Raw genomic sequence first — 27120 nt, 5'->3', positions numbered from 1 at the left:
AAAATCTCCCTAAAAGATCTTATAATGCCCTGACTGGTTTGGCTCAGTGGATAGAGCGTCGGCCTGCGGACTGAAGGGTCCCAGGTTCGATTCCGGTCAAGGGCATGTACCTTGGTTGCGGGCACATCCCCGGTAGGAGGTGTGCAGAAGGCAGCTGATCGATGTTTCTCTCTCATCGATGTTTCTCTCTATCTCTCTCCCTTCCTCTCTGTAAAAAATCAATAAAATATATTTTTTTTTAAAAAAGATCTTATAAGTTCATGAACTTCATCCATACCCATCGAACTCCTTACTCCATAAAATGGGAAAGTGTAGTATTCAGCAGTCAGCCAGCAGTGGGGGCAGCCATGAGAGTTCAGAAGATGTGTACAGATAGCAACTTGTCACACGACAGCCTTTTTTAACTACAACCTTGTTGAGAAAAGTGACCGGGAAGACTTTTGAAAGTGCCATAAAAGTCACACACTGAAGCGTTAAGATATGGGAGACTCTCTTAGATGCTCACAAACAGCAATTTACTTCACTTACACAACATTTTAACAAGCTTGGGTATGTTACCAGGAGACAGCAGAAGCAGCCAATGAGAACTTGGGTGAAAGAGTGGTAAAAAGTGGGCTCCTGACTAACCCTATCCTATCCTATATAATAAAAGGCTAATATGCAAATCGACTGAACAGCAGAACGACTGGTCACTATGACGCGTACTGACCAGCAGGGGGCAGAAGCTCAAGGAAGGAGCTGCCTCCTGGTGGTCAGTGTGCTCCCACAGGGGGAGCGCCACTCAGCCAGAAGCCCTGAGCTGGCGCAACGGCAGTGGCAGGAGCCTCTCCCGCCTCCAGGGCAGCACTAAGGATGTCTGACTGATGGCTTAGGCCTGCTCCCTCTGGGAAGCGGGCCTAAGCCGTCAGTCGGACATCCCCCGAGGGCTCCCGGACTGCAAGAGAGCACAGGCCAGGCTGAGGGGACCCCCCTCCCCCCAGTGCACAAATTTCGTGCACCGGGCCTCTCGTAAGAAGTAAAAACTGACACAAAGGGAGATTCAACATGCTACAACCACAGTTCTCAAACTTCAGCAAACACAAGAATCACCGTGCGGGCTTATTAAAACACAGATGCTGGGATTCCCCCTTCCCCCACCCACTCCCCAATCTACAGTTTCTGAATTGGTGTTGCTGGGGTGGAGCTGAGAATTTGTATCTCAAACAAGTTCTGAGGTGATGCTGCTGCTGCTGGCCTGGGGACCACACTTTGAAAACCACTGCTGAATTACAAAAACACCAAAGGAAACTCAAAACTAATTAGGATTGACTGGATGAAGGCAAACTAGTCTTACATACCCCAATAGGTTGCAGGGATAGCCCTCCATTATGGTACAAAATCAGGATGACTGTATGTGCTTAGCATTTCCTAAAATGTGGTCCCCACACCCTGAACAGGTTTAGAAAAACGGGGGTGGGTGTTTAAGGAAAATATAAGACTAAAGAAAGATTAATAAAATTAAAGCACCTCCCTGGAATATGTTGTGCATCTCCCAGTGGGCATTAGAAAATGTGACATGTCCCACACGTAATGGATTTGGGGATCCTTTACTGGCCAACCACCTGCTACCATCTTGCTGAGTTCCACAGAAGACCGACTGGGGAAATGTTTTTGCATCTGGTAACTTACTTAAGAAGGATTGTTTGTATCTTTTAGAACTATTTCTAATCAAAAACGCTTAAAACTGTAAAAAGCTTTGTTATCTAAATGGATAAACTCTCTACTAACCCTACTGTTTCAATGCATATTACAACAAGCAAATACAAAAAGTCAAGGCAGAACTTATTACAAGGAGGGGGAAAGAAGGCCTTGGTTCTAAACAGAGAACACAATTTATTTTGAAATAGAAGCATCTCTAGGCCATATGGATGGGAAATAAATACCTTTTCCAGCAACACATTTCCCCAGTTCACTGAGGATTTCTCTCCGTTCCTTCACACTGGCTGTTGTCACCTTCCCTGCAAAACGCTTTAGTGTCTCAGAAACCTGTGAAGACCAAACCCACAGAGAAAGTTTCACCAGTCAGACCCCAAACAGTGAGTGTGTATGTGCAGAATTCAGGGAAGAGCTCTTACCCCGGGCTTCTCAGACACTTCTACTGACACTTCGGGTGGATAACTCTTTGTGGTGGGCACCTATCTTTATCAGCACTCCTGGCCTCCACCCACTAGCAGTCCACTCCTTCCACCCCAGGTGTAACAATCCAAATGGCCTCCAGATGTTGTCAAGTGTCTCAAATCATCCCGAGTTGAGATGTATTGCTTTAACCCAACCAGCCAACTGGTCAATGTAACTTACACTTGAACCAAAAGAGGTAAGACAAAAGGCAAAAACCTCAGGACAGAAAATATCTGTTCAGAATCATGCAAATTCTAGTGAGGACCTACTATGTGCCATGTATGTCCCCTTTATATTATCTCACTTAAACCTCCCACAAGGAGCACATCAGTACCTTGGCAAGTCAGCAGCAGGGCATAGCACAGTAGCTAAGGGGTGAAGAAAGATTAAAAGATTGAATCCCAGCTCTGCCTCTCACTAGCTTTGGATACTTAAGTCAAATTATGTCATCAGTCTCTCCATCTATACAACACAGGTAATAGCATCTACCTCATGATTGTTATGGCTCATATGACTACATCCATGTGAGATAATGAATGAGAGCATTTACTCTCATCCCGAGCCCAGAGCTGGCTACTACTACCAACCAGCCTTCGAGGCAGGCAGCAGCATCCCCATTTTACAGGTGGCAAAGGAACTAACGCCGAGAAGGAAATCGTTGCCCAACTGGAGTTGAGAACCACAGCACCTGCATTTTTAAAACTAAACCTGAAACCAATAGGTCTATAAACTGATGCTAACAAGTCCTTAGCTTTCAACCCCCATCCTAGTCACCACAGCTGCATCAGCTGCACAGGGACACGGCCTAAGACTCCGAGAGGAGGGTGGTATGCACACATTCCTCACTGTGCTCCTAAGCAACGCCCTACACAGCGGGCAGGTGGTGGACCGGGGCATAATGCCCAAGGAACTAACACCCTGGTGCCATCATCTTTCCGAGTGTATTTCACAGACAGGCCTTCCCAGTAAAATAAGATTCAAGGGTGCAAAGAAATAAAATGCTGTTTTCCTTATACTTCTCTCCCTGCTATAATTCTATTGGCAATGAGTAAACTTGTGTCCAAAACTGTCTTCTGCATAAATGATTTGTTTTAATATTGCCTTTTGTCTTTATAGTCATATATGCATATAATTAAAGAGTCTAAGTCGAAGAATTCTGGGAGGTTTGCCATAAAGACCAGTCTCACCAATTCTGGCTGATTATTTTGGTAGTTATCTCCATATCGCTTAATAACTTGTTTGTGCCCTAGCCGTTTTGGCTCAGTGGTTAAAGTGTCGACCCACTGACAGAAAGGTCACGGGTTCGACTCCAGTTAAGGGCACGTAACTCAATTGCAGGCTTGATCCCTGGCCCTGGTCAGGGCGTGTGCGGAGAGGCAACCAATCAATGTGTCTCTCTCACATTGATGTTTCTCTCTCTCCCCATCTCTCCCCATCCCTTCAACTCTCTCTGAAAATCAATGGGAAAAATATCCTTGGGTGAGAATTAACAAAAATTAAAAAAAAAATTTTTTTAAATAACTTGCTTGTGCTGTTACTTCTTCATTTTTTCAGTTTTGTCTTTCTACCATAGCTCACCACACACGTTCCCCACACAATTTCTCAGTTTCATAATATGGGCTAGCTCAGTAGTCAATGTTAACAGTATATGTAAACAGTATTAACTTCCATTTAATAAACTTTTTACTATCCTGCACAGCTTTTTAAATTAACCCTCAAGTTCATAATTGCGCTTTCTCACCTCACCTCGGTCTGCCTTGTTACCCACTTGAGACCCTGTCAGAACAAACCTGGGGCAGGCACACTAAGACCCTTCAAAAAGTCACTGGCTGGTGAGATCAGAGGCAAACAGCTTTCAAGTTCACAGCTTCTCTGAGTAGCACTGTCCACTAGAACCTTCTGTGATGATGGCCATGGTCTTTTGCACTGTCCAATGCAGTAGCCACTGGCCACACGTGGCTACCCATGCACTGAAATGTGCTAGTACAGTGGTCGGCAAACTCATTAGTCAACAGAGCCAAATATCAACAGTACAACAATTGAAATGTCTTTTGAGAGCCAAATTTTTTAAACTTAAACTATATAGGTAGGTACATTGCTATTAACTTAATTAGGGTACTGCTAAGGCTTAGGAAGAGCCACACTCAAGGGGCCAAAGAGCCGCATGTGGCTCGCGAGCCGCAGTTTGCCAACCACGGTGCTAGTACAACTAAAGATCTTATTTTTAATTTTAACTAACTCAAGTAACTACTTGGCAATTAATTAGCCATGTGAACAATACAGGTCTAGTGGGGTTTTTTGTGCTTTCGAGAATATTAAACATTCAACATGTGTTCCTCTAACCCAGCCGTGGGCAAACTACGGCCCGCGGGCCGGATCCGGCCCGTTTGAAATGAATAAAACAAAAAAAAAGACCGTACCGTTTTATGTAATGATGTTTACTTTGAATTTATATTAGTTCACACAAACACTCCATCCATGCTTTTGTTCCGGCCCTCCGGTCCAGTTTAAGAACCCATTGTGGCCCTCGAGTCAAAAAGTTTGCCCACCCCTGCTCTAACCCAATGGTTCTGGCCCTTTAAGTACAGTTCCTCATGTTGTGACCCAACCATAAAATTATTTTCGTTGCTACTTCATAACTGTATTGTTGCTACTGTTATGAATCGTAATGTAAATATCTGATATGCAGGATGGTCTTAGGCGACCCCTGTGAAAGGGTCGTTCGACCGCCAAAGGGGTCGCGACCCACAGGTTGAGAGTCTAACTCTAACCCCTTTAAAAATACCCAAGACTCAGAAGCTTTCAAAATATTTCACCTTGAAACGAAGTACCTGCCCCTTGCACAGGAGACTCCAAGTATCTCTTGAATGTTTAGGTTAAGTGGCCACCATATCATAATCGATTAATGTCCTCACCCTGGAGACCCGAGTGGGCCAAGCTGTCCCTTAGACACCTGCTTCTTTTCCCCTTAATATTGCCTTTTTACTCGAAAACACAACTACAAACGAGGCTGGGGTGGAATGAAAGCGTTTTCCCAAGTCCTTCCCTGGACTACAAGGCAGCCAACGCTGACAACACTCACGGGGGACAGGGCTCTTCCTCGGTAACTTTTTAATCTAACCCTCAACCTAATAAAAACCAACACATAAGGCGCTCTGCTTCATCTCACCGCGTCCTCACGACACCCTATACGATCGGTATTATTTTTAGCCGCATTTGATAGATGAAAGACTGAGACTTGGTGGGGTTAAGTCACTTGCCGAGCGTCTCCTAGAAATCGAAGAGCTGGGGCTCCAAACTTAGCCGGTCTGAACGCAGAGGCCCTGCTGTGAGTCCCTGCACCCAGTAGGTGCCCCAGAAACATCCGCTGAATGGTAAGCTTAAGGACAGCTGGCCCCGGCCGGGGTCGGGGGGCTTCGGGGAAATGGAGTCGAGTCTCCCAGAGGTGAACTTCTGCTACGTCAGGGTCGGGGAGGGCCCGCGCCCGCCCGGGTCCAGCTGCCGAAACCGGGGCCGGAGCCCCTGACTCCTCGAGTCCGGGTTCGGTCTGCGCCGCCCGGGCCGGGGGCCGGGCCGGACCCGGAGCCGTGAGAAGCCGGACCGAGCCCTCCGCTGCCGCCGCCCCCGGGGCCCCTGGACTGGCGACACGAGCGGTCCCGCCCGGGGGCCGCCGTCCGTGCCCAGTCGCTGGCCGCGTTGGCCCCGCAGACACCCGCCTCACCTGCGTGTCCGCCGCCATCCTACCGGCGCTGACTCCGGAACTGCTTCCGGAGCGCTTCCGGGTCACGGCGCGGCCCACGCGGCAGGGCGAGGCCGGGAGTTCGTCGCCTCTGCACCGCCCGGCCTCGGAAGTCAGGAGGGCGGAGGGCCCGCCACCGGTGACCGATGAGCGAGGCCTCCTCCCGGCCCTGGTCGGCCTGGCCTCGGGGACCAGGGGTTTGTAACTCGGAGAGACCGCCCGGCAGCCTCCCGCCCACTTGACCCGCAGCTCTTCTTTAGAGAAACGTGTTTCCTGCATGGCAGGAACTGAAGTAGGTAAAAGGGAGACCGGAAACTGGTGTCCTGTCCGCTGCAGCCGGGGTGGACAGATCAGGGTTAGAGAACAAAGGTGGCTGTGGCGGCCAGGGAAGGATGCCGGAGCCGAGCCGCTGCCCGAGGGGAAATGAAGGCCCCGGGCTGGGCACTTGAGCCAAGGCTGCAGGCGAGAGGCCAGGGCCTCAGGGTTCCGATAGTTGCCCCTTACTCAGCCCGCCCATCTGCCAACTAGAGAGAATGGGGGCTGCACAGCCGATATTGGCCCTCTAACAAGCAATGGTCAGACTCACACCTACCCTTTCAACAAGCAGCACGTTTTTACCTTTAAAATAATCACCAGTTTGAAAAAACCTGGAACTCATCGAGTGCCTGTCATTAAATCTACTCTAAGAATCTTAGAGCCCAACCAGTGTGGCTTGTGGTTGAGGGTCAACCTATGAACCAGGAGGTCACAGTTCGATTCCTGGTCAGGGGGCTCAATCCCCAGTGTGGGGCGTGCAGGAGGCAGCTGATCAATCTGTAACATTGATGTTTCTCTCTCTCCCCCTCTCTGAAATCAATAGAAATATTAAAGAAAAATCTTAAGAGGAACCCAGACTAGTAGCCCATGGCCATGGTAATAAAGCTAATATAATAATGTCCGGCCATGGTAATAATTCTAATATAATAATGTCCCAATAAATTTGTTATTAAAAGAAAAACAAATAGTTAGGAGACCAGCATTTCATTTATAAAGAGGATTCCCAAATGTCAACTCCAAATAAAGCTGTATGGTTTTAGTGTCTAGTACACAATACTATAAACCTCAAAACACAAAATGAAGAGTCCAGAACTTTTAAGAGAAGTAAGCTTTATTTCCTTGTTTCTCAAATAGAGTTGGCTGAGCTGGTTGCTTTTTGGTAATTAATCAAAGAGACCAAATCCCATATCCTCGTCCGACTCCTCCGACTCTTCCTTTGCTTCAACCTTGGCTGGGGCTGCAGCAGCAGCAGGAGCAGCAGTGGTGGCAGCGGCCACAGGGGCAGCAGCCACAAAAGCAGATGGATCAGCCAAGAAGGCCTTGACCTAAAGCAAGGGGAAAAGTGCAGTCAAAATGGTCATCCACAACCTATCAGCCTTTGTAGAGCTCTAGATTAAGGAACAAGAAATTTCCAAGCCTTCCCTGAAAGTGACCAGACAGGATGACAGCTTGGGCATGACCTTGTGAGCTTAAGCCCAGCTCTTACCCATTAACTAACCCTCTTAGGATCTAGTGTCTCTTGTCATTTCTAAAGTCAAGGACACACATCCCATGCCCCCGACCTCTCAAGTATACATTCAAAAAATGTTATCTGCACCCTAGCCGGTTTGGCTCAGTGGCTAGAGCATCGGCCTGCGGACTGAAGGGTCCTGGGTTCGATTCCAGTCAAGGGCACATGCCCCGGTTGAAGGCTCGATCCCATTGGGGGCATGCAGGAGGCAGCCGATCAATGATTCTCTCTCATCATTGATGTTTCTATCTTTCTCACCCTCTCTGAAATCAATAAAAATATATCTAAAAACATTATCTTGCTACTAAAATATGATCATAAAAGCAATCACTCAGCAGGCTGCCATTTATCCCCCTGCTGTCAGACCCACACGGTCCCAGTAGGTTCTTTTACCTTTTCAGCAAGTGGGAAGGTGTAATCAGTCTCCACAGACAAAGCCAGAACTCGCTTGTACCCATTGATGATAGAATGGGGTACTGATGCAACAGTTGGGTAACCAATGTGAAGGCATACGCTGGCAACATTGCGGACACCCTGTGGAGGGAAGGGAAAATTATTTTAGGTGAGATATCTTAGAGAAAAGAGAAGATAGTGAAGTCCAAGCAAAGCTCAATGGCAGATAAGACTTGCTGGACTAGCATCTTAGTCTCACACAGGGATACTTCACACCAAATGCTTCTGGCAGGGCAATTCAAACCCAGAAATTCATAAATGCTTTTTACCCTTATTCCCATCATTGGTATTACTGTACCATGATGATGATTACTACAAAAGCCACTACTTTGTAAAAAATATAAACTATTAACATAACCATGAGAGAAAAATGTTTAAATAATGCCAGATGAGAACTTTGCATCCCCTAGGTGAGACTTCCAAAAAATAGCTAGAGTGAATCACGTGTTATTCCAAGCCCTAGAATAGCCCTATTTACCCAGCACTATTCTAAGGCTTTATACGCTTTAATTCATTCATTCTCAACAATCTTATATCGTATCATTACTGCCATTTCACAGATGAGGAAACTGAGGCCAGACATTAAACTGTCCTTGGTTACACACTTGGTTTCAAAGGAGTGGCCAGGATTCAGCCTGAAGCTAGGCATACTCTCAACCATTAATGTACGAGCCTGGAAAGGGCAACATGTACCTCCAGGAAGCGGGAATGCAGAGTTTCCTCTGTGATGTCAAGCACTTCCGGGTTGTAGATGCTGCCATTGTCAAACACCTGCTGGATGATCAGCCCAAAGGAGAAGGGGGAGATGTTCAGCATGTTCAGCAGTGTGGCTTCGCTGGCTCCCACTTTGTCTCCAGTCTTAATCAGCTGGACATCACTCTGTAGGACAAGGTAACAAGTTAACACCTGAACATTCAGCAGGTTGCCAGCCACCAAGGGGGCCCCCACTACTGGCCTGGCTAGTACTGGCAAGCCAGGTCCACTCACCAGGATTTCAATGGTGCCCCTGGAGATTTTAGTGGTGATGCCTAGAGCCTGGAAGAAGGAGGTCTTCTCTGGCCCCAGACCAGTGTTCTGGGCTGGCACAGTGACTTCACACGGGGCAATGGCACCAGCACGGGCAGCAGCTGGCACCTGAACAAAAATAAGAAATGTGAGTTCTCCCTCCACAGATATAACCTGAGAATTTGGCTTTTAAGGAACCAAAATTGATAAGGTCTCTTTAGCCAACCTGACTCTCCTGTTACCTTATTGGCCAGCAGCATGTCCCGGATCTCAGTGAGGTCCTCCTTGGTGAACACAAAGCCCACATTCCCCCGGATATGAGGCAGCAGTCTACAAAGAGAAGGTCAGAGTGGTCACCTTTCAGCACCATTCTTCTCCAGGAAAGGGGAGAAGGCCACAGAGGAGGAAAGACAAAGATGCCCAGAGGACTGACTGACTTCTCCAGAGCCGGGTTGTTCTCCAGGTGCCCTCGGATGGCCTTGCGCATCATGGTGTTCTTGCCCATCAGCACCACGGCCTTCCCGCGGAGGGACATGCGGATCTGCTGCATCTGCTTGGAGCCCACATTGTCTGCTCCCACGATGAAGCATTTTGGATAATCATCCAGAAGTTGCTACAAAAACCAGGCAGAAACAAGCCAAGTTTAACAGGAGGAAAGAAGGGGGGGGGGGGGGGCGGGGGACATCAGGAGATAGATCATTATCCTGATATGCCAGGGTTGCGAGTTCAATTCCCAGTCAGGGCACATACAAGAATCAACCAATGAATGCATCAATAAGAAGAGCAAACTGATGCTTCTCTCTCTAAAAATCAATTAATAAACAAAAATTTTTAAAAATCAAGAGAAAGCAACCCCACAATGGCTGGTTTCCATCTCACTCCCTTTCTTCTATGCTTTTGAAGTGACTCACATTGGGCCAACTCCTCCCCCAGGAGCCACCTGGGTCGTAACACTGACAGATTTGTCAAAGATTTGCTTGCTGAGTATGGATAGTAAAAACTGGGTTGGTACGTTCAATCAGAAAAATTTTAATTTTAGCTCTCATTTTTTAACATTTCCCAATTATGAGATATGTTTCTGACTCACTAAAATGACTTAACAGCAAAAACATTCCACATAAGGCTGGATTTACAGCGCTCAAAACACGACATAAAGCAAATACAACAAAACCCTACTTGTAAAATCTGGGTTGTGGGTGTGGGATTATTGTACCATCCTGTTAAGCAGGGAGGACCCACCCCAAGGCCTTCGTAATGGGAGCATTCATTTAGACTTTGGGTTTCTTGACTGGCAGGGCCTGAATGTGCACCAACTTGACTTTTTATGAGTCACTCACTGCCTCTCGCCTTCCCAAAGATGGGAGCAGAGAAGTGAGAGTATGATGAGCGCTACCTGAATGCCAGACAGACCTGGGAATGAATTAATGCCACTTAGCTCTTGGGAGCCAGTAACTGCCCGAGCCTGTGTATCTGCAACAGGTGGGGGTGGCACGCAGACCTTTGGAAATCCTGAAAGGTTCAGTGAGATTTGCCTAAAATGGCCCGATTCAGCAGCCCGGCACCTGGGAGCTGACGGCCCTTAGCCCGTGGCAGAGGAGCACGATGGCGGCCGCGGTCCACCCCGCACTTACGATGATCTTAAGGAAGTAGTTGGACTTCCAGGTCGCCCTGTCTTCCCTGGGCATCACGGCGGTGCGTCAGGGATTGCCACGCAGGGTTTAAAGACGATGTCACTGGGAAGAGAGAGGAGGCTCAAGCATCCCGCGCCCACCGCCCGCCGGCCTCAAACCCGAGGCCTATCCACGGAGCAGGCCGCGCGCGGAGCCCGCCGGCCTGGCCTGGCTGCGCGGCCACCGCGGGCAGAGCGCGAGCCTCGGCCGCAGCCCCGGGCCGCATAAGCCTGGACCCCGCGGCCTCCCAGCTGCCCCGCAAAGACGCCCATCCTTCCCGCCGCCAGCCCCCGGCGCCATTCGGCAGCCACACGAACCTCCCACGAGGACGCCTGGCGAGAGGAAGACCGTGCGCCGGCGCGCCCCTTTTATAAGGAAACGAAGCAGCCAATCAGAAGCCTTAGACAGCACCCCCACCTATTGGCTGGCGCCGACGCCTGTCTGGCGAGGCAGAAGGAACGCAGGCAGCCATTGGATGACACAGCTGCCACTCCAGCCTACAGGAAGCCGCCTTCAAATAGGAAGTTAAGGAAACGCTGCCTGGGGTTGCAGGCGCTCTCTGCGAGCTGCTTCCCTCTGCTGGGCTGGAGCTGCTTTGCGAAGGCGCTTGAATCTGTGGACTCGGTCCGGTCCGGTCCGTTTCCCCGACCCCTGGCAGGTCGCAAACTAGAGGATGACGTTGCACAGGCCTTAGAAACAGAATGGTCCCTGTCCCCTCTATAGTGTGTCCTTCCCCTACCAAACAGAGGGATCACTTAAAACAGTCGGATCAAAAAATAAGTAAATAGAACAGTCGGATCATTTCCTCATCTGTTCAAAATTCTTCAAAGGCTTCCCATTTCCCACAAAGTAAAAAGATTAAAACTTAACTGGCCTACAAGACCCTACATCAAGCATGTCAAACTCGCGGCCCGCGGGCCGTTTGCAGCCCACAACGAATATTTTTGCAGCCCAGCCAATATAACGGTATGTAAGAAACGTTTTAATAAAAATTTCATAACAATATCCTGTTATATTTAATTATTAATAACGAACTACAACGTTCGCTAATGACTGATTACTATCATCGTGTTGCATTCATTTCCCTGCCTTACGCACAGGTGCACCATTTCTGTCCACTAATACTAGCAGCGAATATTTTAGCAGCCGGTGGCCACCTCATTAGTCTTGGACTGACTTGTTTGGTGTGCGCAACAGGAAATATTTCGCTTTCGGAGAACAAGAAAATAGGTTTATCTGCGTTACCCTTATTAATTTGTTCAGTTATTCAGTGTCCGGTAAGTTCATGTTCAAGAAAAAATATTTATTAAAATGTTCTATTATTTTATGTTAATGGTTACTCATTTATTTCAGCCCTTTTATTCAGCATGTCTCTAGCGAAATAAACCTATGTTTCTATGAAAATTGAAACTTTTGTTTTTTTGCAGCCCACATAAACTTAAACCTTGTTTATTTGGCTCGTGTTAGCCTTTGAGTTTGACATGCTTTGGCTACATCATCCACTCTCCACCTCTACTCCTATAATCTCATCTCCTATTTTTCTACTGACTCATTCCCTTCCAGCCAGACGATGTGCCCCTTGAGGGCTCTTACACCAACTGTTCCCTCTTCCTGGAAGGCTCCTTGTCTATATCCACATGTGTGACACCTCCATCACAGTTTGGCTCAAATATCACCTGCTAAAACAGGCCTACTCTGATTTGCTTTTTTTAAAATTACTACCAAAAAAAATATTTTTAAATAATCACTCCCACTTCCCCCTTACTCTGTTTTTTTTTTGTTGTTGTTGTTTTTTGGTAGCACTTACACTTTGTAGCACATTATGCAGTTTACTTATTACACTAGAGGCCTGGTGCATGAAATTCGTGCACAGGTAGGGTCCCTAGGCCTGGCCACCAATCAGAGCCAATCAGGGCCTTGGGCTGCTGGCCGGGGCCTTCCTTCATTCAGCGCCGCCCCCTGGTGATCACCGCATGTCATAGCGAGCAATTGAACTCCCAGTTGAACTCCTGAGGGGACACTTTACATATTAGACTTTTATATATATAGTTATTTGTCTGTCTCTCCCTGCAAGAATGCAAGCTCTGCAAGGCAGAAATTTTTGCTTTGTGCCTAGCACATAGTAGGCATATCATAAATATTTGTTTTTTAATATGTTTTTATTGATTTTAGGGAGAAAGGAACTGCGAGGGAGATAGAAACATCGATGAAAGAAAGAGAAACATCTGTCAGCTGCCTCCTGCACACTCCCTACCAGAAATGGAGTGGCAACCCAGGCATGTGCCCTGACCAGAAATCTAACCAGTGGTCTCTCAGTGCACAGGACAGCACCCCACCAACTGAGCTGCACCAGCCCAGGCTCATAAAAAGTGTTTGTTGAACGTATGAATGCAGGGTTTGCAGTCAGATGACCTGATCTTCTTGTTCTTGGAAATGATTTCACCTTGTTGACACTGTTTCTCATTCCTTACCTATAAAATGGGGTAAGAGTATCCACATTCTAGACTTGTTATGAGGATTACCTGAGCTATTTGTGAAGACTTAACACAGATCCTGGAATGCAGGAGGAATTTACTACAAATGCTAGTTTCTTTTATTATACATTCATTCAACACTTATTGTACTCTCATGTGTTTTTTAATGAATGAGCTTAGATCCTACAGCAGAAGAGGTGTTTCTCCCTACCTTTACCCTTTGCACTTGACCAAGTTAGAAATCTCTATATTTTGTTTTAAAGCCTCCTAGTGCCTCTGATGATGAGCCAGTTTAGAGAAATGCTGGAGTTGATTACTGCTAAGGTCGCTGTGTCATGACAAGGTATTGCTGTGTCATGACAAGGTATTACTGCTGCCTGCTCAGCGTTGTGCTGAGTACTTTGCGCACATTAGCACTGTTGACATTTGCAACAATATCAACACCGTCTTAGTATTTCCGTTTTATCGATGAGAAAATTCAGAGGTTAAATATTTTCCCCAAGTCCCTCAGCCAGTTAACGATGGCGTCAGAACTGAAATCTACAGAAAGTTCATAGCCCATGGGCCTCACTATGCTGTAGTTCCTTCCAAACCCTGAGAGTCTCCCCCTAAACACACTTTCCCAAGGATATACATACAGTTACCTTTCCAAGGACTTCCTGGCTCTGATGACATAAATATTTCTAATTGTAGAACATCAATATAATGGAATACCATGAAACCATTAAAAAATGATGCAGATCTATATTTATTGACATGGGGAAATAGAGAGTACACTTGAGTGAGGAAGCAAATTACAAGGTAGTGTACTATATCCATTTCTATAAGTAAAATAAATCAAACATGAGCGGGAAGGATAAACCAAGTAATTATCTTTGGGTGAGGGTTGAAGGTAATTTTCACTTCTGAGCTCACTGTGAAATGGGCAGGGTTCAGACTAGAATTCAACATGCGGCTTTGGAGGGCCATTCCAAACAAAGGGGAACTGAGGCCGGAAGAGGGGTGTACGGCTGGGGAGAACTGGGGTCCGGAGCAGGACTGAAGTTCTGGCTGACAAAAGTGAGGTAGCCTGCAAATAGGAACATGACCACCAGGGGGAAGTAGAGACCAATCGCCAACTATCAGTCCGCCCCCTTCAGTTGACACCAAAGTGTTGTGCCAGTACATGGTGGGGTCAGGGGGCGGGGGTTGGTCAGTGCAGGAACACTGGCAGAGGCAAGCCTTGAGTTCATACATCCTGTCTGCACTCAGGTTGCCTTCTGCATGTCCGTTCACCTCTCTGAACCTCTTTCCCCATCTGCAAATGAGTGTAAAGCCAGCCACAGGCCCACGTGAGGATGCCCGTGGGGAATCCAGGACAAAACTTAGTGCAGGCCCTGACCTAGGCAGGGCCCAATAAGGCTGCTCCCCAGCCTGCCCTGGCCAACCAAGCTCACATGGGAAGCCAGGAGGACCAGTGCTCACGGACCAGAGTCCTGTGGGGCAAGGGCCCCACCCCCAGGGCTTTCTGCCTCACGTAAGGGAACATGGATGATCTATCCTCAAACTGTGGTCCTTGTGGTCCTTTGGTCTCTCTCCTGGGACTAAGTTGTTATCTCAGACCACAAAGAAAACGCTCCAGCACAGGTCAAAATAATGGCAAACTTTATTGGCAAAAATCACAGGAATTGAAATGAGGAAAAGCCAGGTTAAAAGTTTACAGAGAAAAAAATTAAAATCAATTCATCAAATAACCATTGACCCAGAGGATGGACCCCAGAAACCCTTCCCTCTAGGAGTGGGGTCTAGGGCGGGTCACTGTAAACAGAGCAATAAGGCCTATGGGTGCAAGTGGGGACGTCGACCTTTGACCTGCCCAGACCTGGCTGCTCCCAGCCCTGCCTTGAAGGAGGGACCCTCATCTGAAACCCCAACGTGCTGAGCTTCTGCTAGGATCTCACCCCCTGTAGACCCCCTGGGGCCCCCTCTGCTGGCCAGGAACCCGGGCCTGCCTGCTCCTGTGTCATCCTTGGGGGAGAAAGCAAAGCTCTGGGGCCTTTCCATGGCTTCAGCGGATCCGTCCCTCCGCCCAGACTGCCTTGCAACAGCCGGGCCCTTCCCCCAGACCTCGTTTCCAAGGAGGGCAGGGATTGGGGAAGTGATGCGCCCAGTGGAATCAACAAGACCAACGGTCAAAACCAGATCCCAGCTTTCCTGAGGAGGCAGAAGGAGCCCAGAGAAGCAGAGAGGAGGCGAGTGTTCGGGGGTTCTCTTGGGTGCCAAAGAGTTCACAGGGGAGCGGATGCTCCTAATGGCTTAGACAGGAAACAGCACCCCCAAAGCATCCTTTCCCCTTCTCCTCACTAGGGAACAGGACGGATGAGGTTCAGAATCCTAGGCCCAAAGAGGCGAGACACCCGTAGGCCATTTCAGTTAAGAGCTTGCTGGCCTGGGTAGTAAGGAAGGGATTTCAAAATACAGCAGTTTATAAAACAGTCCTGGGAGCCGTGAAGGAAAGAAGGGGAGTCTCAGAGCTGCTCCCACTTCACCTGCTTATGCTAAGAAAAAATAAAATACAAATGGCTTCCCCACCCCAAGCCCTCAGTACAAGGCGAACCCTGTCCCACAGCCACTGCCCCACAGGACCGGTGGCCGTGGACAAGGAGGAGAATACAAAAGGGGATGTCTTTAAAATCTCTTCAAAATCATTTTGTGTAGAGAAGTAAAAGCAACTCCGATGATAGGAATTCAAACCTCAGTGTAGAAATCTATCAAAGTCGGCACAGTGTCCAGGCTCGAGGTGAAACGCCCCCCTCCCACCGTCCGAGACGGAGGAAGTGACTATAAACATTATTGCTGGAGAGTCTGTCTCAGTAGAATCAGAGCAGAGATGGGCAGGGCAGTGGTCCCGGCCTGGGGAGACTGGAAGGGCAGGAGGAGCACCAGGAACCTTCCGTGGCCCCTGGGCACTGCGGCCCTCGGATGGATGGGTTGATGCTGGTTTTGTCTGGAGGGAGCGGTGTCCCCCAGGATTCTCAGAACAAGGATAATTTGGTCGGACGGAAATAAAGATAAAAAGAGACCCCATCTGACCCTGCCTGCCCGCCCCCTGCTCCACTGCCGAAATGAGTAAGAGATGGCTCCAGTGTGGGGTGCTGGCCAGGCCAGGCGGGTTCGTGGGATGGGGCCCCCAGCCCCCCTCCAGGGAGGACGAGGAGCTGGCAGCCTGGGGACAGCTGCAGGAGGAGGGGGAGGCCCAGAGGCCCTGGCAGAGGATGAAAAGCAGGGGGCACCCTTTGAGCCCTCTTGCCACCCTGCACAGCCAGGACACGGGTTCCAGTTTCAGTCGGGCTTGGCCCTGCAGCCCTGGGCGAGGCCTCTGGGTCACAGTAGCGGTTGGGGAGGCTGGGCCAGGGGACAGGGCAGCTGGAGGGACGAGGACCCTAGCAGAAGAGCTTGAGGAAGCAGTTCTGACAGTAAGGCTTGTCGTTCTGCTCCTTGAAGGTGCCCTTGTTGAGCTGCTTGAGGCAGAAGGCACAGACGAAGTGCTCCGGGTGGAACTTCTTGGCCATGGCGGTGATGCAGCGGCCGGTGATGGGCTTCTGGCAGCCGGAGCACAGCGAGCCGCGCCGCTCGTGGTAGTGCACCTCGCAGTAGGGCTGCCCGTCGTGCTCGAAGAAGCTGCCGTTGATGAACGGCGTGAAGCATTCCTGCCGGGCGGAAGAGGGGGTGAGGCAGAGGAAAGGGGGCTCAGCTGGGGCAGGGGGCTGAGGCCGCTCCGGGACGATGGGCAGGAGACAGTCGGGGTCACCACACTCCCACTGGCTGAGCATTTCCTACGTGCCAAGTGCTGTGCGAAACGCAACTGAATTCCCAACAGAGACGGGATGAGGCGTGAGAGCTAAGTGACCTGCCCAAGGTCATGCCACCACGAAGTGGCACGGCCTGGAGTTAACACAGGTCTGACGCCTGGGCACTTACCCAGGAGGCTGTGCTGTGTGCCCCGAAACCCTGGCGCTGAAATGAACAATGTTTCCCAAACTTATTTGGTCGGAGGGCCCTTGCTGATCCCCAGTAACAGGTATGGGCTCCCCCCAGATTAAAGCTTAAAAACCAACGGCCAATTCCTTGGAGCTGCGAAAAGCTTGCATTCTCGAATGAATCCTTCTCCCGAACGGGAGGGGCCGCCACACAGGACGAGGCTGGAGACACATGCGCTTGCTCCTGGTTTCTCCCCCCTCAGTACAAGCCCCGGCCCAGGACCACTGGGCTTGAGGAAGTGTCCCCCTGCTGCTCACCCGGTGAATAACCGCGAACAAAGCCTCCAAGTTGCATCCAGAGTGCAGTGAGGGAGGCCCTTCTCTCCTGGCTGCCCAGTGCCCCCCCCCCTTTTTAAATATATTTTTATTGATTTCAAAGAGGAAGGGAGAGGGAGAGAGACAGAAACATCAATGATGAGAGAATCACTGATCGCTGCCTCCTGCACGCCCCCTACTGGGGACTGAGCCCACAACCTGGGCATGTGCCCTGACCAGGAATTGAACCGTGACCTCCTGGTTCACAGGTCAATGCTCAACCACTGAGCCACACCAGCCGGGTCGGTGCCCCGCAGAAGCGGGCGCAGGGGGCTCCTTACCCGGCACACGAAGCACTCGGGGTGCCAGAGGGTGTTGAGGGCCGAGATGTAGTTCTCCAGGATGGCCCGGGCGCAGCCGCCACACTTGGGCGCGAACATGTCGAAGTAATCCTTCCGGCAATAGGCTTTGCCATCTTTCTCGTGGAACCCTGCGGAGCGGGTTTTGTGGGGCAGAGTGAGGGCCTCCAGAGGTGGAGCCCTGACTCCAACATCAGCAAAGCCCCCTCCCCGGCGCTCCCGGGGCGGCCAGTGAGCCTGCTGCCGTACCTTCAGGCCCGAAGAAGGCGCCGCACTGGGCACAGAAGAAGTGCTCGGGGTGCCACGTCCGGTCGAGGGCTGTGACCACTTTCTGTGAAAGCGAGTGCGGGGTCAGAGCCGAGCTGCGCCCACGGGACAGGTCCCCCCGCCGAGAGCTGTCCTTCCACCCGGCCCGGCCCCGGCCCAGGGCAGCGCAGAGGCTGCCAGGATGGGGTCTCCCCTCACTGTGCTCTGAGCACCACGAGGATTCTGATGGCCTGAAGGAGGTGACATGCCAGACCCTCTCCTTGGATCCTCAGTGCGGCTGAGGTCACAGGTTCTACTGGGACTGGGACTCCCATTTCACAGGAAGAGACTTGGGCTCAGAGGCCAGGCGTTTCCCTGACGTCACACGGGGGGAGAGGGAGCCGGCACCTCCCGCCGCACCTCGAGTCTCCGCAGAGGGTTCTGGGATGGAGGTGGGAAGCCGCGGGCACTAGGACGGTGCCAGTGCATCAGGCCTGGGTCTGAATCCCAGCTGTGAGCTCGGGCCTGTGACAGAACCTCCGAGCCTCAGAGGGCACACCCTGCCCCTCAGAGGGTGACGAGCCAGCGCTGCCCGCCCCGCCGTGCCCGGAACTCACATCCAGGATGGGGCCGTTGCAGTAGTAGCAGCGCGGGGAGAAGAGGGTGTGGTAGTCCTTTTCACAGTAGGGCTGCCCGTCCCGCTCAAAGAAGTTGCGGGACCCGATCTCCTCCTGGCAGTGGGTGCAGACGAAGTGCTCGGGGTGCCACGTCCTCCCCATGGCCGTCACCACCTGAAGAGGGAGGCAGGCTGTGGGTCAAGGCCCTGGCCTGCCACGGAGCCCCCTTCTGAGGAGCCAGGTCCCTGTGCCCACCTGCCGCTCTCCCCACCCCCCACCCCTCATCACCTGCCCGGCGATGGGCTTCTTGCAGGCCCCGCAGACTCCCTTGGCGACTGTGGCAACCCCCAGTTTGTTCAGGTCGGACTGCAGGCTCCCCAGCATGCTGTCCAGCTGGCTCCCGGGCTTTGGGGGCTCCCCGGGCGGAGAGCTGCTCCCTGTCTTCCCCTGGGCCATGAACTGTGGAGAGAGAGGGGCAGGTCAGGGTTGGGGCTTTTCTCCCTCCTGAACCTGGGCCGATGGAGGCAAGAAGTGCAACCTCCTCCAGGGGCCTCACGAGCCCTTCAGGTGGGAGTGACATCGCAAGACTTCCTGGTGTCAGGGACGCCTGGCACCGCACTGGCCTGACCCGGGAAACACGGGAAACACGGCACGCAGGACACCGAGCCCAGCCTTGGCACTGACCCCTCCCTCGTCCTGCCCTTCGGGGCTGCTCTGCCTGCCACTCGGAGGCCAGCCAGCCGCCCAGCACAGCTCTCCCTCTGCTCTTTGTTCCAGGCCCTGGATCTTAAATAGGGGAGAAAACGAGGATAAGAAAAAAAAAGTTCCAATTAAGGAAGAAACAAAAAGAGACCCTGTTGTTGGACCATTTCACAAAGGGAATTTAGGGTGAGAGGGCTTTTCTCCCCACTGGCAGTACCAAGATCAGGAGGAAAGGTCTACAGAAAGTCTAGAGCATCCCAGGGCGAGGAGAGAGAAGGGAAGGTGAGCCAACCACAGGCAGGGTCCCGGGGGGGAGGGGCCCGAGGCCCGAGAGCAGAAGCTTCCCACATGCTGGGCCTGGGCTGCAGGGGAGGGACGGGCTGGGGTCTCTTCTGGGCCTGGCTTTCTCGGTGGAGCTGGGACAGGATGGAGGGGCAGTGGGAGGGGCAGGCAGAAGGGAGCCCACAGGCAGGCAAGAGGACAGCTGACATGCTGGGGCCGGAGTGTGGATGTCAGGTTAAATGAGGTCCAGGGTCAAGGCCAGGTCTCAGGAAGGACACAGTCCTGCTGGGCTTATGGACAGAGACCAGGTGTGTGTGTGTGCAGGGGGACAGGTAGGGTTCATGCTGGGGCCCAGGGCCTGCCTGCATCGGGGGGAACATCGGGTCCTCGTCCGTCTGGCAGCCCACGGACCTCACAGTGGGGGGTGCAGGAAGGGGCGAGGTGGGCCCCTGCACATCCTCCTCCGGCCCTGGCCCAGCACTCCGGGCCCCAGGGGACCCACAGGGAAGAACTGAGGGCCCCAGGGTGGAGGGGGCAGGCAGGCTGGGCGGGGGAGAAGGGCTGCTGGCCGCGGCCTCTCTGTGATGCTGGAGGAAAGGGACAGGAGGAGAAGGCAGAACAGAGAAGGTTCTTCTCAGGGGGACAGGAGAGCCAGGAGGGAAAACCACCTGGGGAGAAGAGAGGAAGGAGAGCGATGAGGAAGGCGAGGAAGCACCAGCCCAGCCAGCAAGGGCACCAGAAGCCACGTCCCCAGCTCCCGGGCCTCCCCACTCTGCCCCGTCTCTCCCGGGCCACAGGATGCAGGACCCCCACACGCCAAGCTCCCCTCTGGCCAGGATGCCCGCAGCCCTGGTCCTGGCCGAGCCTGGGCATCTCCCTGCTACCTTCTCTACCAGCTGCCCCTCAGCCCGCCTCCCTCGAGGCTGCACAGTGATGACGACGCCCTCCGTCATCCAGTCCTCGGTGGAGGCCCCCGCCGCCCCCGCCGCCGCCGCCGCCTCTGCCTCCGGCTGGATGCCCAGCCGCCCCTGCAGCTCTGCGATGAGCCGCTCCTGGGATGGGGTCCTGCTCATGGTGGCGGGGTCCAGCCGGCGGCGAGGGGAGGGCTCCCGGGACATGGGGTGCGCGTGGCCTGTCTCCCGGCTCCTCCTGATCACGGAGCGGATCTGAGGGGGGAGGGGAAGCTGTCACAGCCCCACTCTGGCTCTGCCAACGCTGCTCAGTCCACACTCGGGTGCCCGGGCAAGGGAGGGCTCAACAAAACGGCCAAAGAGCTGAGGCGGGGCGGAGGCAGGTTTCAGCTCTGACCTTGGGCAAGACACTTCACTTCCAGGGGCCTCGGCTCCTCCGTCCTTGAAATGGGTTCGTACTTTCCTGGCTGCCTTAGAGGGTTATTATTACTATGAGGATTATTTATTTGAGAGCATGTAAGTGAGGACTCTTAAAAAGACAGAAGGCTTTTTCTTTCTTTTTAAAAATTTGTAATAAAAAATGTAGTCATTCCTTCCAAATCTTCTAACCAAATTTTTTGTTTATATTATAACCTACTGGTTTGTAGTGGCTTTGGTTTTTTGTTTTGTTTTGTTTTGTTTCTATAAAGCAAGAAGCAGTGACAGCAGCCATGCTCACTGAGGCACGTGCTGCGCTCTGAGCGCCTCCAGGCGTGAGTTCACGGAATCCTCTGGACAACCTTGCGGGGAAAGGTCTACCTTTACCCCCATTTCAAAGATGAGAAACTGAGGCTGGCGGGAGGTTGCCCAAGGTCACAGAGGTAGCGAGCGCTGGAGGCAGGGTTTGTATTCAGTTCTATCTGGTCCCAAAGCTCATGCTCTCAACCATTTCGCGAACATCCGATGTCACCTCCGGATGTCAGGGGAGTTCATCGAAAGGAAAAGGCCTTAAACAAGCAAGAAGCGGGTTGTCACTCAAAGTGATTCCCAGGCCGGGAGCTGCACTGGCCCCACAGGTCACAGGCCACGCTAGCTCAGGACTCGCTGCCCAAGCAGACATGCGCAGTGGGAGGCGGCATGCAGTTAGCCAGAGCGGCCCACTCAGGCCGCGAGGACCAGGCCCAGCCGCCGTGCAAGCTCGCGCCTGCCTGGCCAGAGGTGGAAATCCTCTCGGTGGTGGGCGTGTCCATGACCATGGCCTGTGGAAGCTCCGGCTGTGCCCTCTCGGCCTCGGCAGCAGCTTCCGTGGTGCCCGCTGGCCTCCGGGCTGTCTCGGGTCCCTGGGTTGGCCGGATCGGGCTTCGCCGCATGGGCATCTCTCCACCCAACTGCTCCTGGTTCACAGGAGCCGGGCGGCTGCCCTCTGGCCCCGCGAGCTCTGGCCTGGTCCCCTCCTGCAGCTGTCCACGTTCCTTCGTGGGACTCCAGGTATCTGGGAAGATGACCTGACGGTCTATGGCCACGACAGCTGGCTCCGTTACTTCCTGGAAGCTGGGCGTAGCTCTGTGGGGAGTCTCTGGCCTGAGCGCCTCCAAAGCCCACGGCTGCTCCCACGTGGCAGCCAAGGCCTCCTCTGGGTACGCAGGGCTGGCTGACAGCCCTTGGGGGTCTCCAGGCTCCTGGGGACCTGCACACCCAGCTTGGGGTTGCGTGTGGCCTGGGGGAGCCCTGGAGAGCTCACTCTTGAGGTTTAGTGCGTCCCTCCAGCCTCGAGCCTGGCTCTCTGCACCAAATGGCCCCAGAGAGCCCTCCGCAGAGGGAGACCTTGAGTTGGGGGTGTCAGGTGTCACCCCGAGGCCAGCCAAATCAAGCCAGCTGGGGGCCACAGGAGGTAAGAGGCCCTGCCCTTCCTCATCATCCTCACAGCAGAGGGCCTCTGTGGTGAGACCGTGGCCTCCAGCGGAGGGTTTAATAGTGGATGGCAAGAGTATAGAGGGCCCGGGAGGAGGAAGAGGAGGAGGAGGAGGAGAAGGAGGAGAAGGACGTATGTGGTGTGAGGATGGAGCTGAGCTGGGCGGCAGCCCCAGGGAGTTCAAGGCCACAGCAGAGGAGCTGGTCTGGAGGAGGAGAAAGACAAAAGGCAGAGGGAAGAAGAGAGAGAAACAGGAGAGGTGAGGAAGGACGCTCCCTGCAAGGGGTGGGCTCGACATTAGCTCTGAGAGCCACCGTCTATACTGGCGGGGTGGCCGCAGAGCTGACGTATGAGGACTGGGCCTCTCAGGAGACCCCGACACCCAACACGGTGTTCCTGGGCAACGTGTCCTTGGCCCCATCAAACCCAGGCAGCAGGGCACGCCTCTGAGCAAAGCCTGGGAGCCACCCCAAACAGGGTAGGCACGAGGGAGAGAAGGCTCAGTGCGGTGGCCATTGGAGAGAGTGACCAGGGAGGTCAGTCCAGGCACCATCAAGGGACAGTCAGCCACAGGCAGCTGCTCTGGTGCCTCCAAACCAGAGACCAACCAGATTCTCGGCTTGGTTTCTCCCAGACAAACCCATCTTCCCTACATCCCCGAGACCTTGCTCTAGGCGCGCAGCTAGAACCAGCTCAGCTTCCCACGGGCACCACGATGCTGGCTCTCAGAAAGCCACATTCGAAAGGGCGCTGGAGCAGGGCTTCCTCAGGCCAATGCCTGGTCCAGCAGACTTGCGCCTGGCTTTGGCTGCTCAGAACGGCCTGTAGCTCGTCCCCCCGCCCAAGTCCCACTCGCATCTCCCACCAAAAACCCCAGCGAAGGGAGGTTTGGAGGCACCATCAGGGCCAAGAGCGCATGGACCACTTGCTCCCCTTCTCAGATTCCCCAAGTCAGACGCCAAAGTTCGGCCCGCATGGAAAGGTGTTCTCAGCAATTGCAGGAGAGTTTGGTCAATATCAGCCCCCAAGGCACCGCATCTTTCGATAAAACACCTGGCCTGGCAGGCGGGGGGCGCTCGGAGGGGAGGAAGGGGCCGCGTGTGGACTGGCCCAGTTGCCCGACATTAGGTTTCCCACAGAGAACTTGAGGGATTCAGAGGCCCGTGGAGAAAGCGGGGCAGGACGGGAGGCTGGCAAAGGAGGCCTTGGGTTCAGAAGCCAGAGGCAGGAAGAAAGAGGACGTGCTGAGGACGCCAGCGTGGGAGATGAGCTCCGGGCAATGACCGCTCAGGCACAAGCTCGCGAGGCCCCGTGGCCAGCGGAGAAGGCCCTCCCCCACCAAGAGCAGCATCGACACAGGGCCCTTTGTTTTACCTCCTCGTCCCGGGAGGAAGGAATGTCTCGGCCTTCACAGGCTGCGAGGCAGCTCAGTGCCCACCGCCTGGCTGAGCCCGCCCTCCCCCACATCCTGGCCAGGCCAGGGCACTGTGGGGCCCCTGGCTCAGGGCGAGGCACCCAAACGGAGGGGCCGAGTTCCAGCTACTCACACTGAGGTATGGAAAGAGAAGGATGGGAGACACGGGCAGGGAAGAAGGGGCTTCGGGCACCTTAAAATCCGACAGGGAGGCCATCAGCTCGTCCAGCTCCCTGGTGGCAGAGGAGGCCGAGATCCGTGTCTGCTGCTGGCTGGAGGTGACGCGCTGGGGGCTGCTCATCTCGCCATGGCTCACAGTGATGGCGGGGCTGCAGGCAGGCACGAGTCAGAGGGAGCCCCAAGCCCAGCCCCAGGCTGCCCCCGCGCGGCCCTCCTCAGGAGATCAACATGTCAGCTCTGACATTGGGGTCCCACCCCCCAACCCCAGGGAAGCCCACTAGCTCCCGATCTCTTCTGGGGAAGGAGGCTACTGTCGGCCAGGGCCGTGGTCGGCAAACCGCTGCTCGCGAGCCACATGCGGCTCTCTGGCCCCTTGAGTGTGGCTCTTCCACAAAATACCACGTGCAGGCGCGCACATACAGTGTGATTGAAACTTCGTGGCCCATACGCAGAAGTCGGTATTTTGTGGAAGAGCCACACTCAAGGGGCCAAAGAGCCGCATGTGGCTCGTGAGCTGCAGTTTGCTGACCACTGGGCCAGGGGGACAGAGCTGAGGTGCGCTGATGACATGGGAGAAGGGAGGGCCGCTCAACAGCAACTTTCCCAGGAAGACGCCTCTAGTCCTCCAGCCCAAGTTCAAGCTCCTTCCCCCAAGCCCGTGACATCAGCCCAAGCCGTGTAGCACTGCATGTACATGTGCGAGAAGAGCGAACACTTAGAAAGCACTCACCATGTACATCACCTGCTATGAGCCAGAAACCACTCCACGGGCTTTACATGTACGATTGGGTCGACTCCATGGAGGCAGGCGGCCCTATCCCCATTATCCACACCCCCTAGTCCCATTTTACAGGTGGAAACACTAAGGCTCGAAACACTTCTTAAGGGCAGAGCCAAGGTCTGAACCCCATTATGTGGCTCCAAAACCTGTGCTGACGGCCACTAAGCTACAGGGGCCCTCAGCATGCGTGATGTCCATCCTTTCCGATGGATGGTGGCTCGAGGAAGGCAGAAATGGTGTCCGTGTGACTCGTCACTATCCCCCCAGAGCCTGGTGCAGGGCCTGGCAGACCACAGGCTCTCATGGAGGGAACAGGTGACATGGGGCTACGTGGGCAGGCATGGAGCACGGGCACTGATGAGCGAGCCTCCCTGGCGAGCCTGGGGCACTCACACGGGGCTGGGCACGGAGCTCTCCAGCTCGTCCAGGAGACTCTCCACGCTGGGCCGCACGTCCTCCAGGCCCCGGGCCCCGTTCCGCTTGGGCTTCTCTTTCATCTGGGGCCCGGTGCTGCCCGCCAGCAGGCTGTTATTCTCCGGGGCGCCATAGTGAGGGCTCAGAGCCCGAGGCAGCGGGGGGCTCGAGTTGGCCTCATCTTGGGAGAGGGAGAGAGAAAGACTGCTCAGCCCTGAGCCCTCTCGGGATGAGGCAGGCCTGCCCAGGGGCCCAGCCCCACCTGCGGGGAAGCCCGAGGGGCCGTGCTGCACAGCGTTCAGCTCCAGCAGCAGGCGGTCCAGTTCCGAAAGGTTGCTGCCCAGAGAGGAGCTCATCACGGTGGGTGAAGGCTCAGACGACTTCTGCTTGTTGGGGAAGCTTTGAGAGACAAAGGGAAGACCACATTGAGAGACACTCCCAGCTTTGGCCATCCCCGATTCTCCCGGAGAATAGGCAGCGGGGGACGAGGTCTCCCACAGCAGAGGACTGAGAGTGGGGAGGGGTGTGGTAAGAAGAGGGGAGGGAGGAAGGCCTGCCTCTCCGCTCCTCAGTGACACGGGTGACGTGACGTGGCCGCGGGCTTAGCATGGAGAATGGAGATGGCCCTGATCAGGCCACCAGCCATCAGGAGGCACCATGAGCTGGCTGGGGGCTTCGGGCCTTCTGTGATTTGGCCCAATGACCCAAGGCAGAAGCCTCACGGGCCCTGGCCAGGCCTCATCCCTGGCCTCGGCTGCCTCCAGGCCTGGCCGGTCCCAGGATTCCCAAGCAGGAGGGGCGGTGAGCAGCAGGGCTGGGCCGTACCTGTAGACGTGCTCTTCCTCACCGGCCCGAGCGCACGGAGGGCCCAGGCCGTCCTGGGGGGTGGAGGCGCTGCACGGTTTGGCACTGGAGCCGTAGGCGGGCAGCAGGGGCTGGGGCTGCGGGAAGGAGAATGCTCAGAGCCTCCGGGGAGGAAAAGGAACAGACCGAGTCACCCCCAGGAGGCTGCTGCTCACAGCCCGTCTCACCAGGGAATTTCCATGCTCCGGCTGGAGACAGGTGAGTAACACTGGGTCACCGCCCCTCTCCCCTTCCCCGGAGCCCGTTCCTCCCTTGGCTCCCAGGCCGCTGCCAGACACGCTCCTTTAGCCCCAAAGCCTCTGGGAGCTTCCGCCCTGGCCCCCTCACCTGCTGGTGGATGAATCGGGGGGCGCTGGTCTGCCACTGGTCTAAGGGGTCAAGGAGCGCGCCATTGAGGGCCTCGCTGGACGGGGGTGGAGGGACCGGGGGCGGCACCGCAATCTCCTGGTACGTGTGGTTTCCAGTTGGGTAGGAGTAGGGAGTCTCCTCCGACAAGAACACGGGCCGTTTGGAGATGTGGGAGGTGGTGGACTCCAAGTCCTCCAGCAGGGCGTCTGCGGAGAAGGCGGGGAGAGGGTGAGAAGCAGGGGCCCTGGGAACTCCCCACTGGCAGCGACCGCCCTGCCTGCTCCAGGAGTTAATGATCTGAGCACCTGCCCCGCCTCAGGTCAGCCAGCCTGCCTAGGAATCAGCTCCCAAAGCTGACCTCCTCGGCCCAGCCCCAGACTGGGGGTGCTGGGGAGGCTCCCGGGGCTGCCCCTGCGGCTCTCCTACCTCTGGGTCGGCACCTTTGTTCCCTCGGGACAGGCTGTGCAGCCGGCTGGCTGGGAGTCAGCAATGCCCGCCTAGAACTCGGTGCTCTGACTCCGCAGGGCCAGGCGGAGAGAACGGTGGGCGGGGCCCACGTCACGGGGAGGGGCCGACAGGGCCAGGTCCCACTTAATTTTCAAGAGCTAAGTGTTCTCTGCCCCCACATTGGAGGGACCCCTGGGTGAAACCTGACTTCCTGAAGCAGAACCCCAGGCTCCGAGAGCTCCTCTCAGGCTATGGGGCGAGGTGTGTGGAGAGGTGGGGGCTGGGACTAGGCTGGTCCAGTGTTCCCTACCTCCCGGGCCAAGCCTGGCAAGAGGGGGGGGGGGGG

The 27120-nt window shown here is 54.2% G+C and overlaps 3 protein-coding genes across 11 annotated transcripts in view; all 3 read right to left on the bottom strand.

The window, feature by feature from the left end:
* The window catches only part of GCN1 (GCN1, eIF2 alpha kinase activator homolog), a 55668-nt gene extending 49748 nt beyond the window's left edge, over positions 1–5920 (bottom strand). The window contains 2 exon segments of the mRNA XM_006096554.3: positions 1923–2025; positions 5879–5920. Of these exon segments, the coding sequence (XP_006096616.1) occupies positions 1923–2025; positions 5879–5896 (121 nt within the window). The 5' untranslated portion in view covers positions 5897–5920.
* A 1103-nt stretch (positions 5921–7023) lies between these two features.
* Positions 7024–11007, bottom strand: RPLP0 (ribosomal protein lateral stalk subunit P0). Its single transcript, XM_006096552.3, has 8 exons — positions 10888–11007; positions 10532–10633; positions 9338–9513; positions 9143–9230; positions 8883–9029; positions 8589–8774; positions 7836–7976; positions 7024–7257 (listed from the first exon to the last, which is right to left on the bottom strand). The coding sequence occupies exons 2-8, from the start codon at positions 10583–10585 to the stop codon at positions 7096–7098; spliced, it is 954 nt and encodes a 317-aa protein (XP_006096614.1). The 5' UTR covers positions 10586–10633; positions 10888–11007; the 3' UTR covers positions 7024–7095.
* Positions 11008–14666: 3659 nt separating this feature from the next.
* PXN (paxillin) overlaps positions 14667–27120 on the bottom strand; it is a 45572-nt gene continuing 33118 nt past the window's right edge. For 5 of the 9 annotated variants that reach the window (XM_023760424.1, XM_023760425.1, XM_023760421.1 and 2 more), the window contains exons 2-12: positions 26307–26533; positions 25941–26056; positions 25378–25514; positions 25095–25296; positions 23934–24069; positions 19225–19326; positions 18829–18999; positions 18541–18714; positions 17927–18008; positions 17660–17808; positions 14667–16733 (exon numbers count right to left, since the gene is read on the bottom strand). In XM_023760424.1, coding sequence (XP_023616192.1) covers positions 16467–16733; positions 17660–17808; positions 17927–18008; positions 18541–18714; positions 18829–18999; positions 19225–19326; positions 23934–24069; positions 25095–25296; positions 25378–25471 — 1377 coding nt within the window. In that variant the 5' untranslated portion in view covers positions 25472–25514; positions 25941–26056; positions 26307–26533 and the 3' untranslated portion in view covers positions 14667–16466. Of the gene's footprint in view, positions 16734–17659; positions 17809–17926; positions 18009–18540; positions 18715–18828; positions 19000–19224; positions 19327–19886; positions 20193–21086; positions 22532–23933; positions 24070–25094; positions 25297–25377; positions 25515–25940; positions 26057–26306; positions 26534–26632; positions 26651–27120 lie in introns of those variants that run through there. The other 4 variants (XM_023760427.1, XM_023760419.1, XM_023760422.1 and 1 more) reach the window with 4 other exon arrangements.

Source organism: Myotis lucifugus, unplaced genomic scaffold (assembly GCF_000147115.1).
Source record: "Myotis lucifugus unplaced genomic scaffold, Myoluc2.0 scaffold_181, whole genome shotgun sequence".
Taxonomy (NCBI): domain Eukaryota; kingdom Metazoa; phylum Chordata; class Mammalia; order Chiroptera; family Vespertilionidae; genus Myotis; species Myotis lucifugus.
Note: the sequence above shows the minus strand (reverse complement) of the source record. Positions and strands in the feature narration are given on the sequence as shown.

What these genes read in the sequence shown, in the direction of transcription:
- RPLP0 (XM_006096552.3), bottom strand. Translation starts at nt 10,585, where the DNA reads ATGCCCAGGGAAGACAGGGCGACCTGGAAGTCCAACTACTTCCTTAAG. An exon ending in GGGGCACCATTGAAATCCTG is followed by an intron (nt 8,775 to 8,882) that starts GTGAGTGGACCT and finishes CTTGTCCTACAG; the next exon opens with AGTGATGTCCAGCTGATTAA. An exon ending in CCTTCCCACTTGCTGAAAAG is followed by an intron (nt 7,258 to 7,835) that starts GTAAAAGAACCT and finishes CCCTTGCTTTAG; the next exon opens with GTCAAGGCCTTCTTGGCTGA.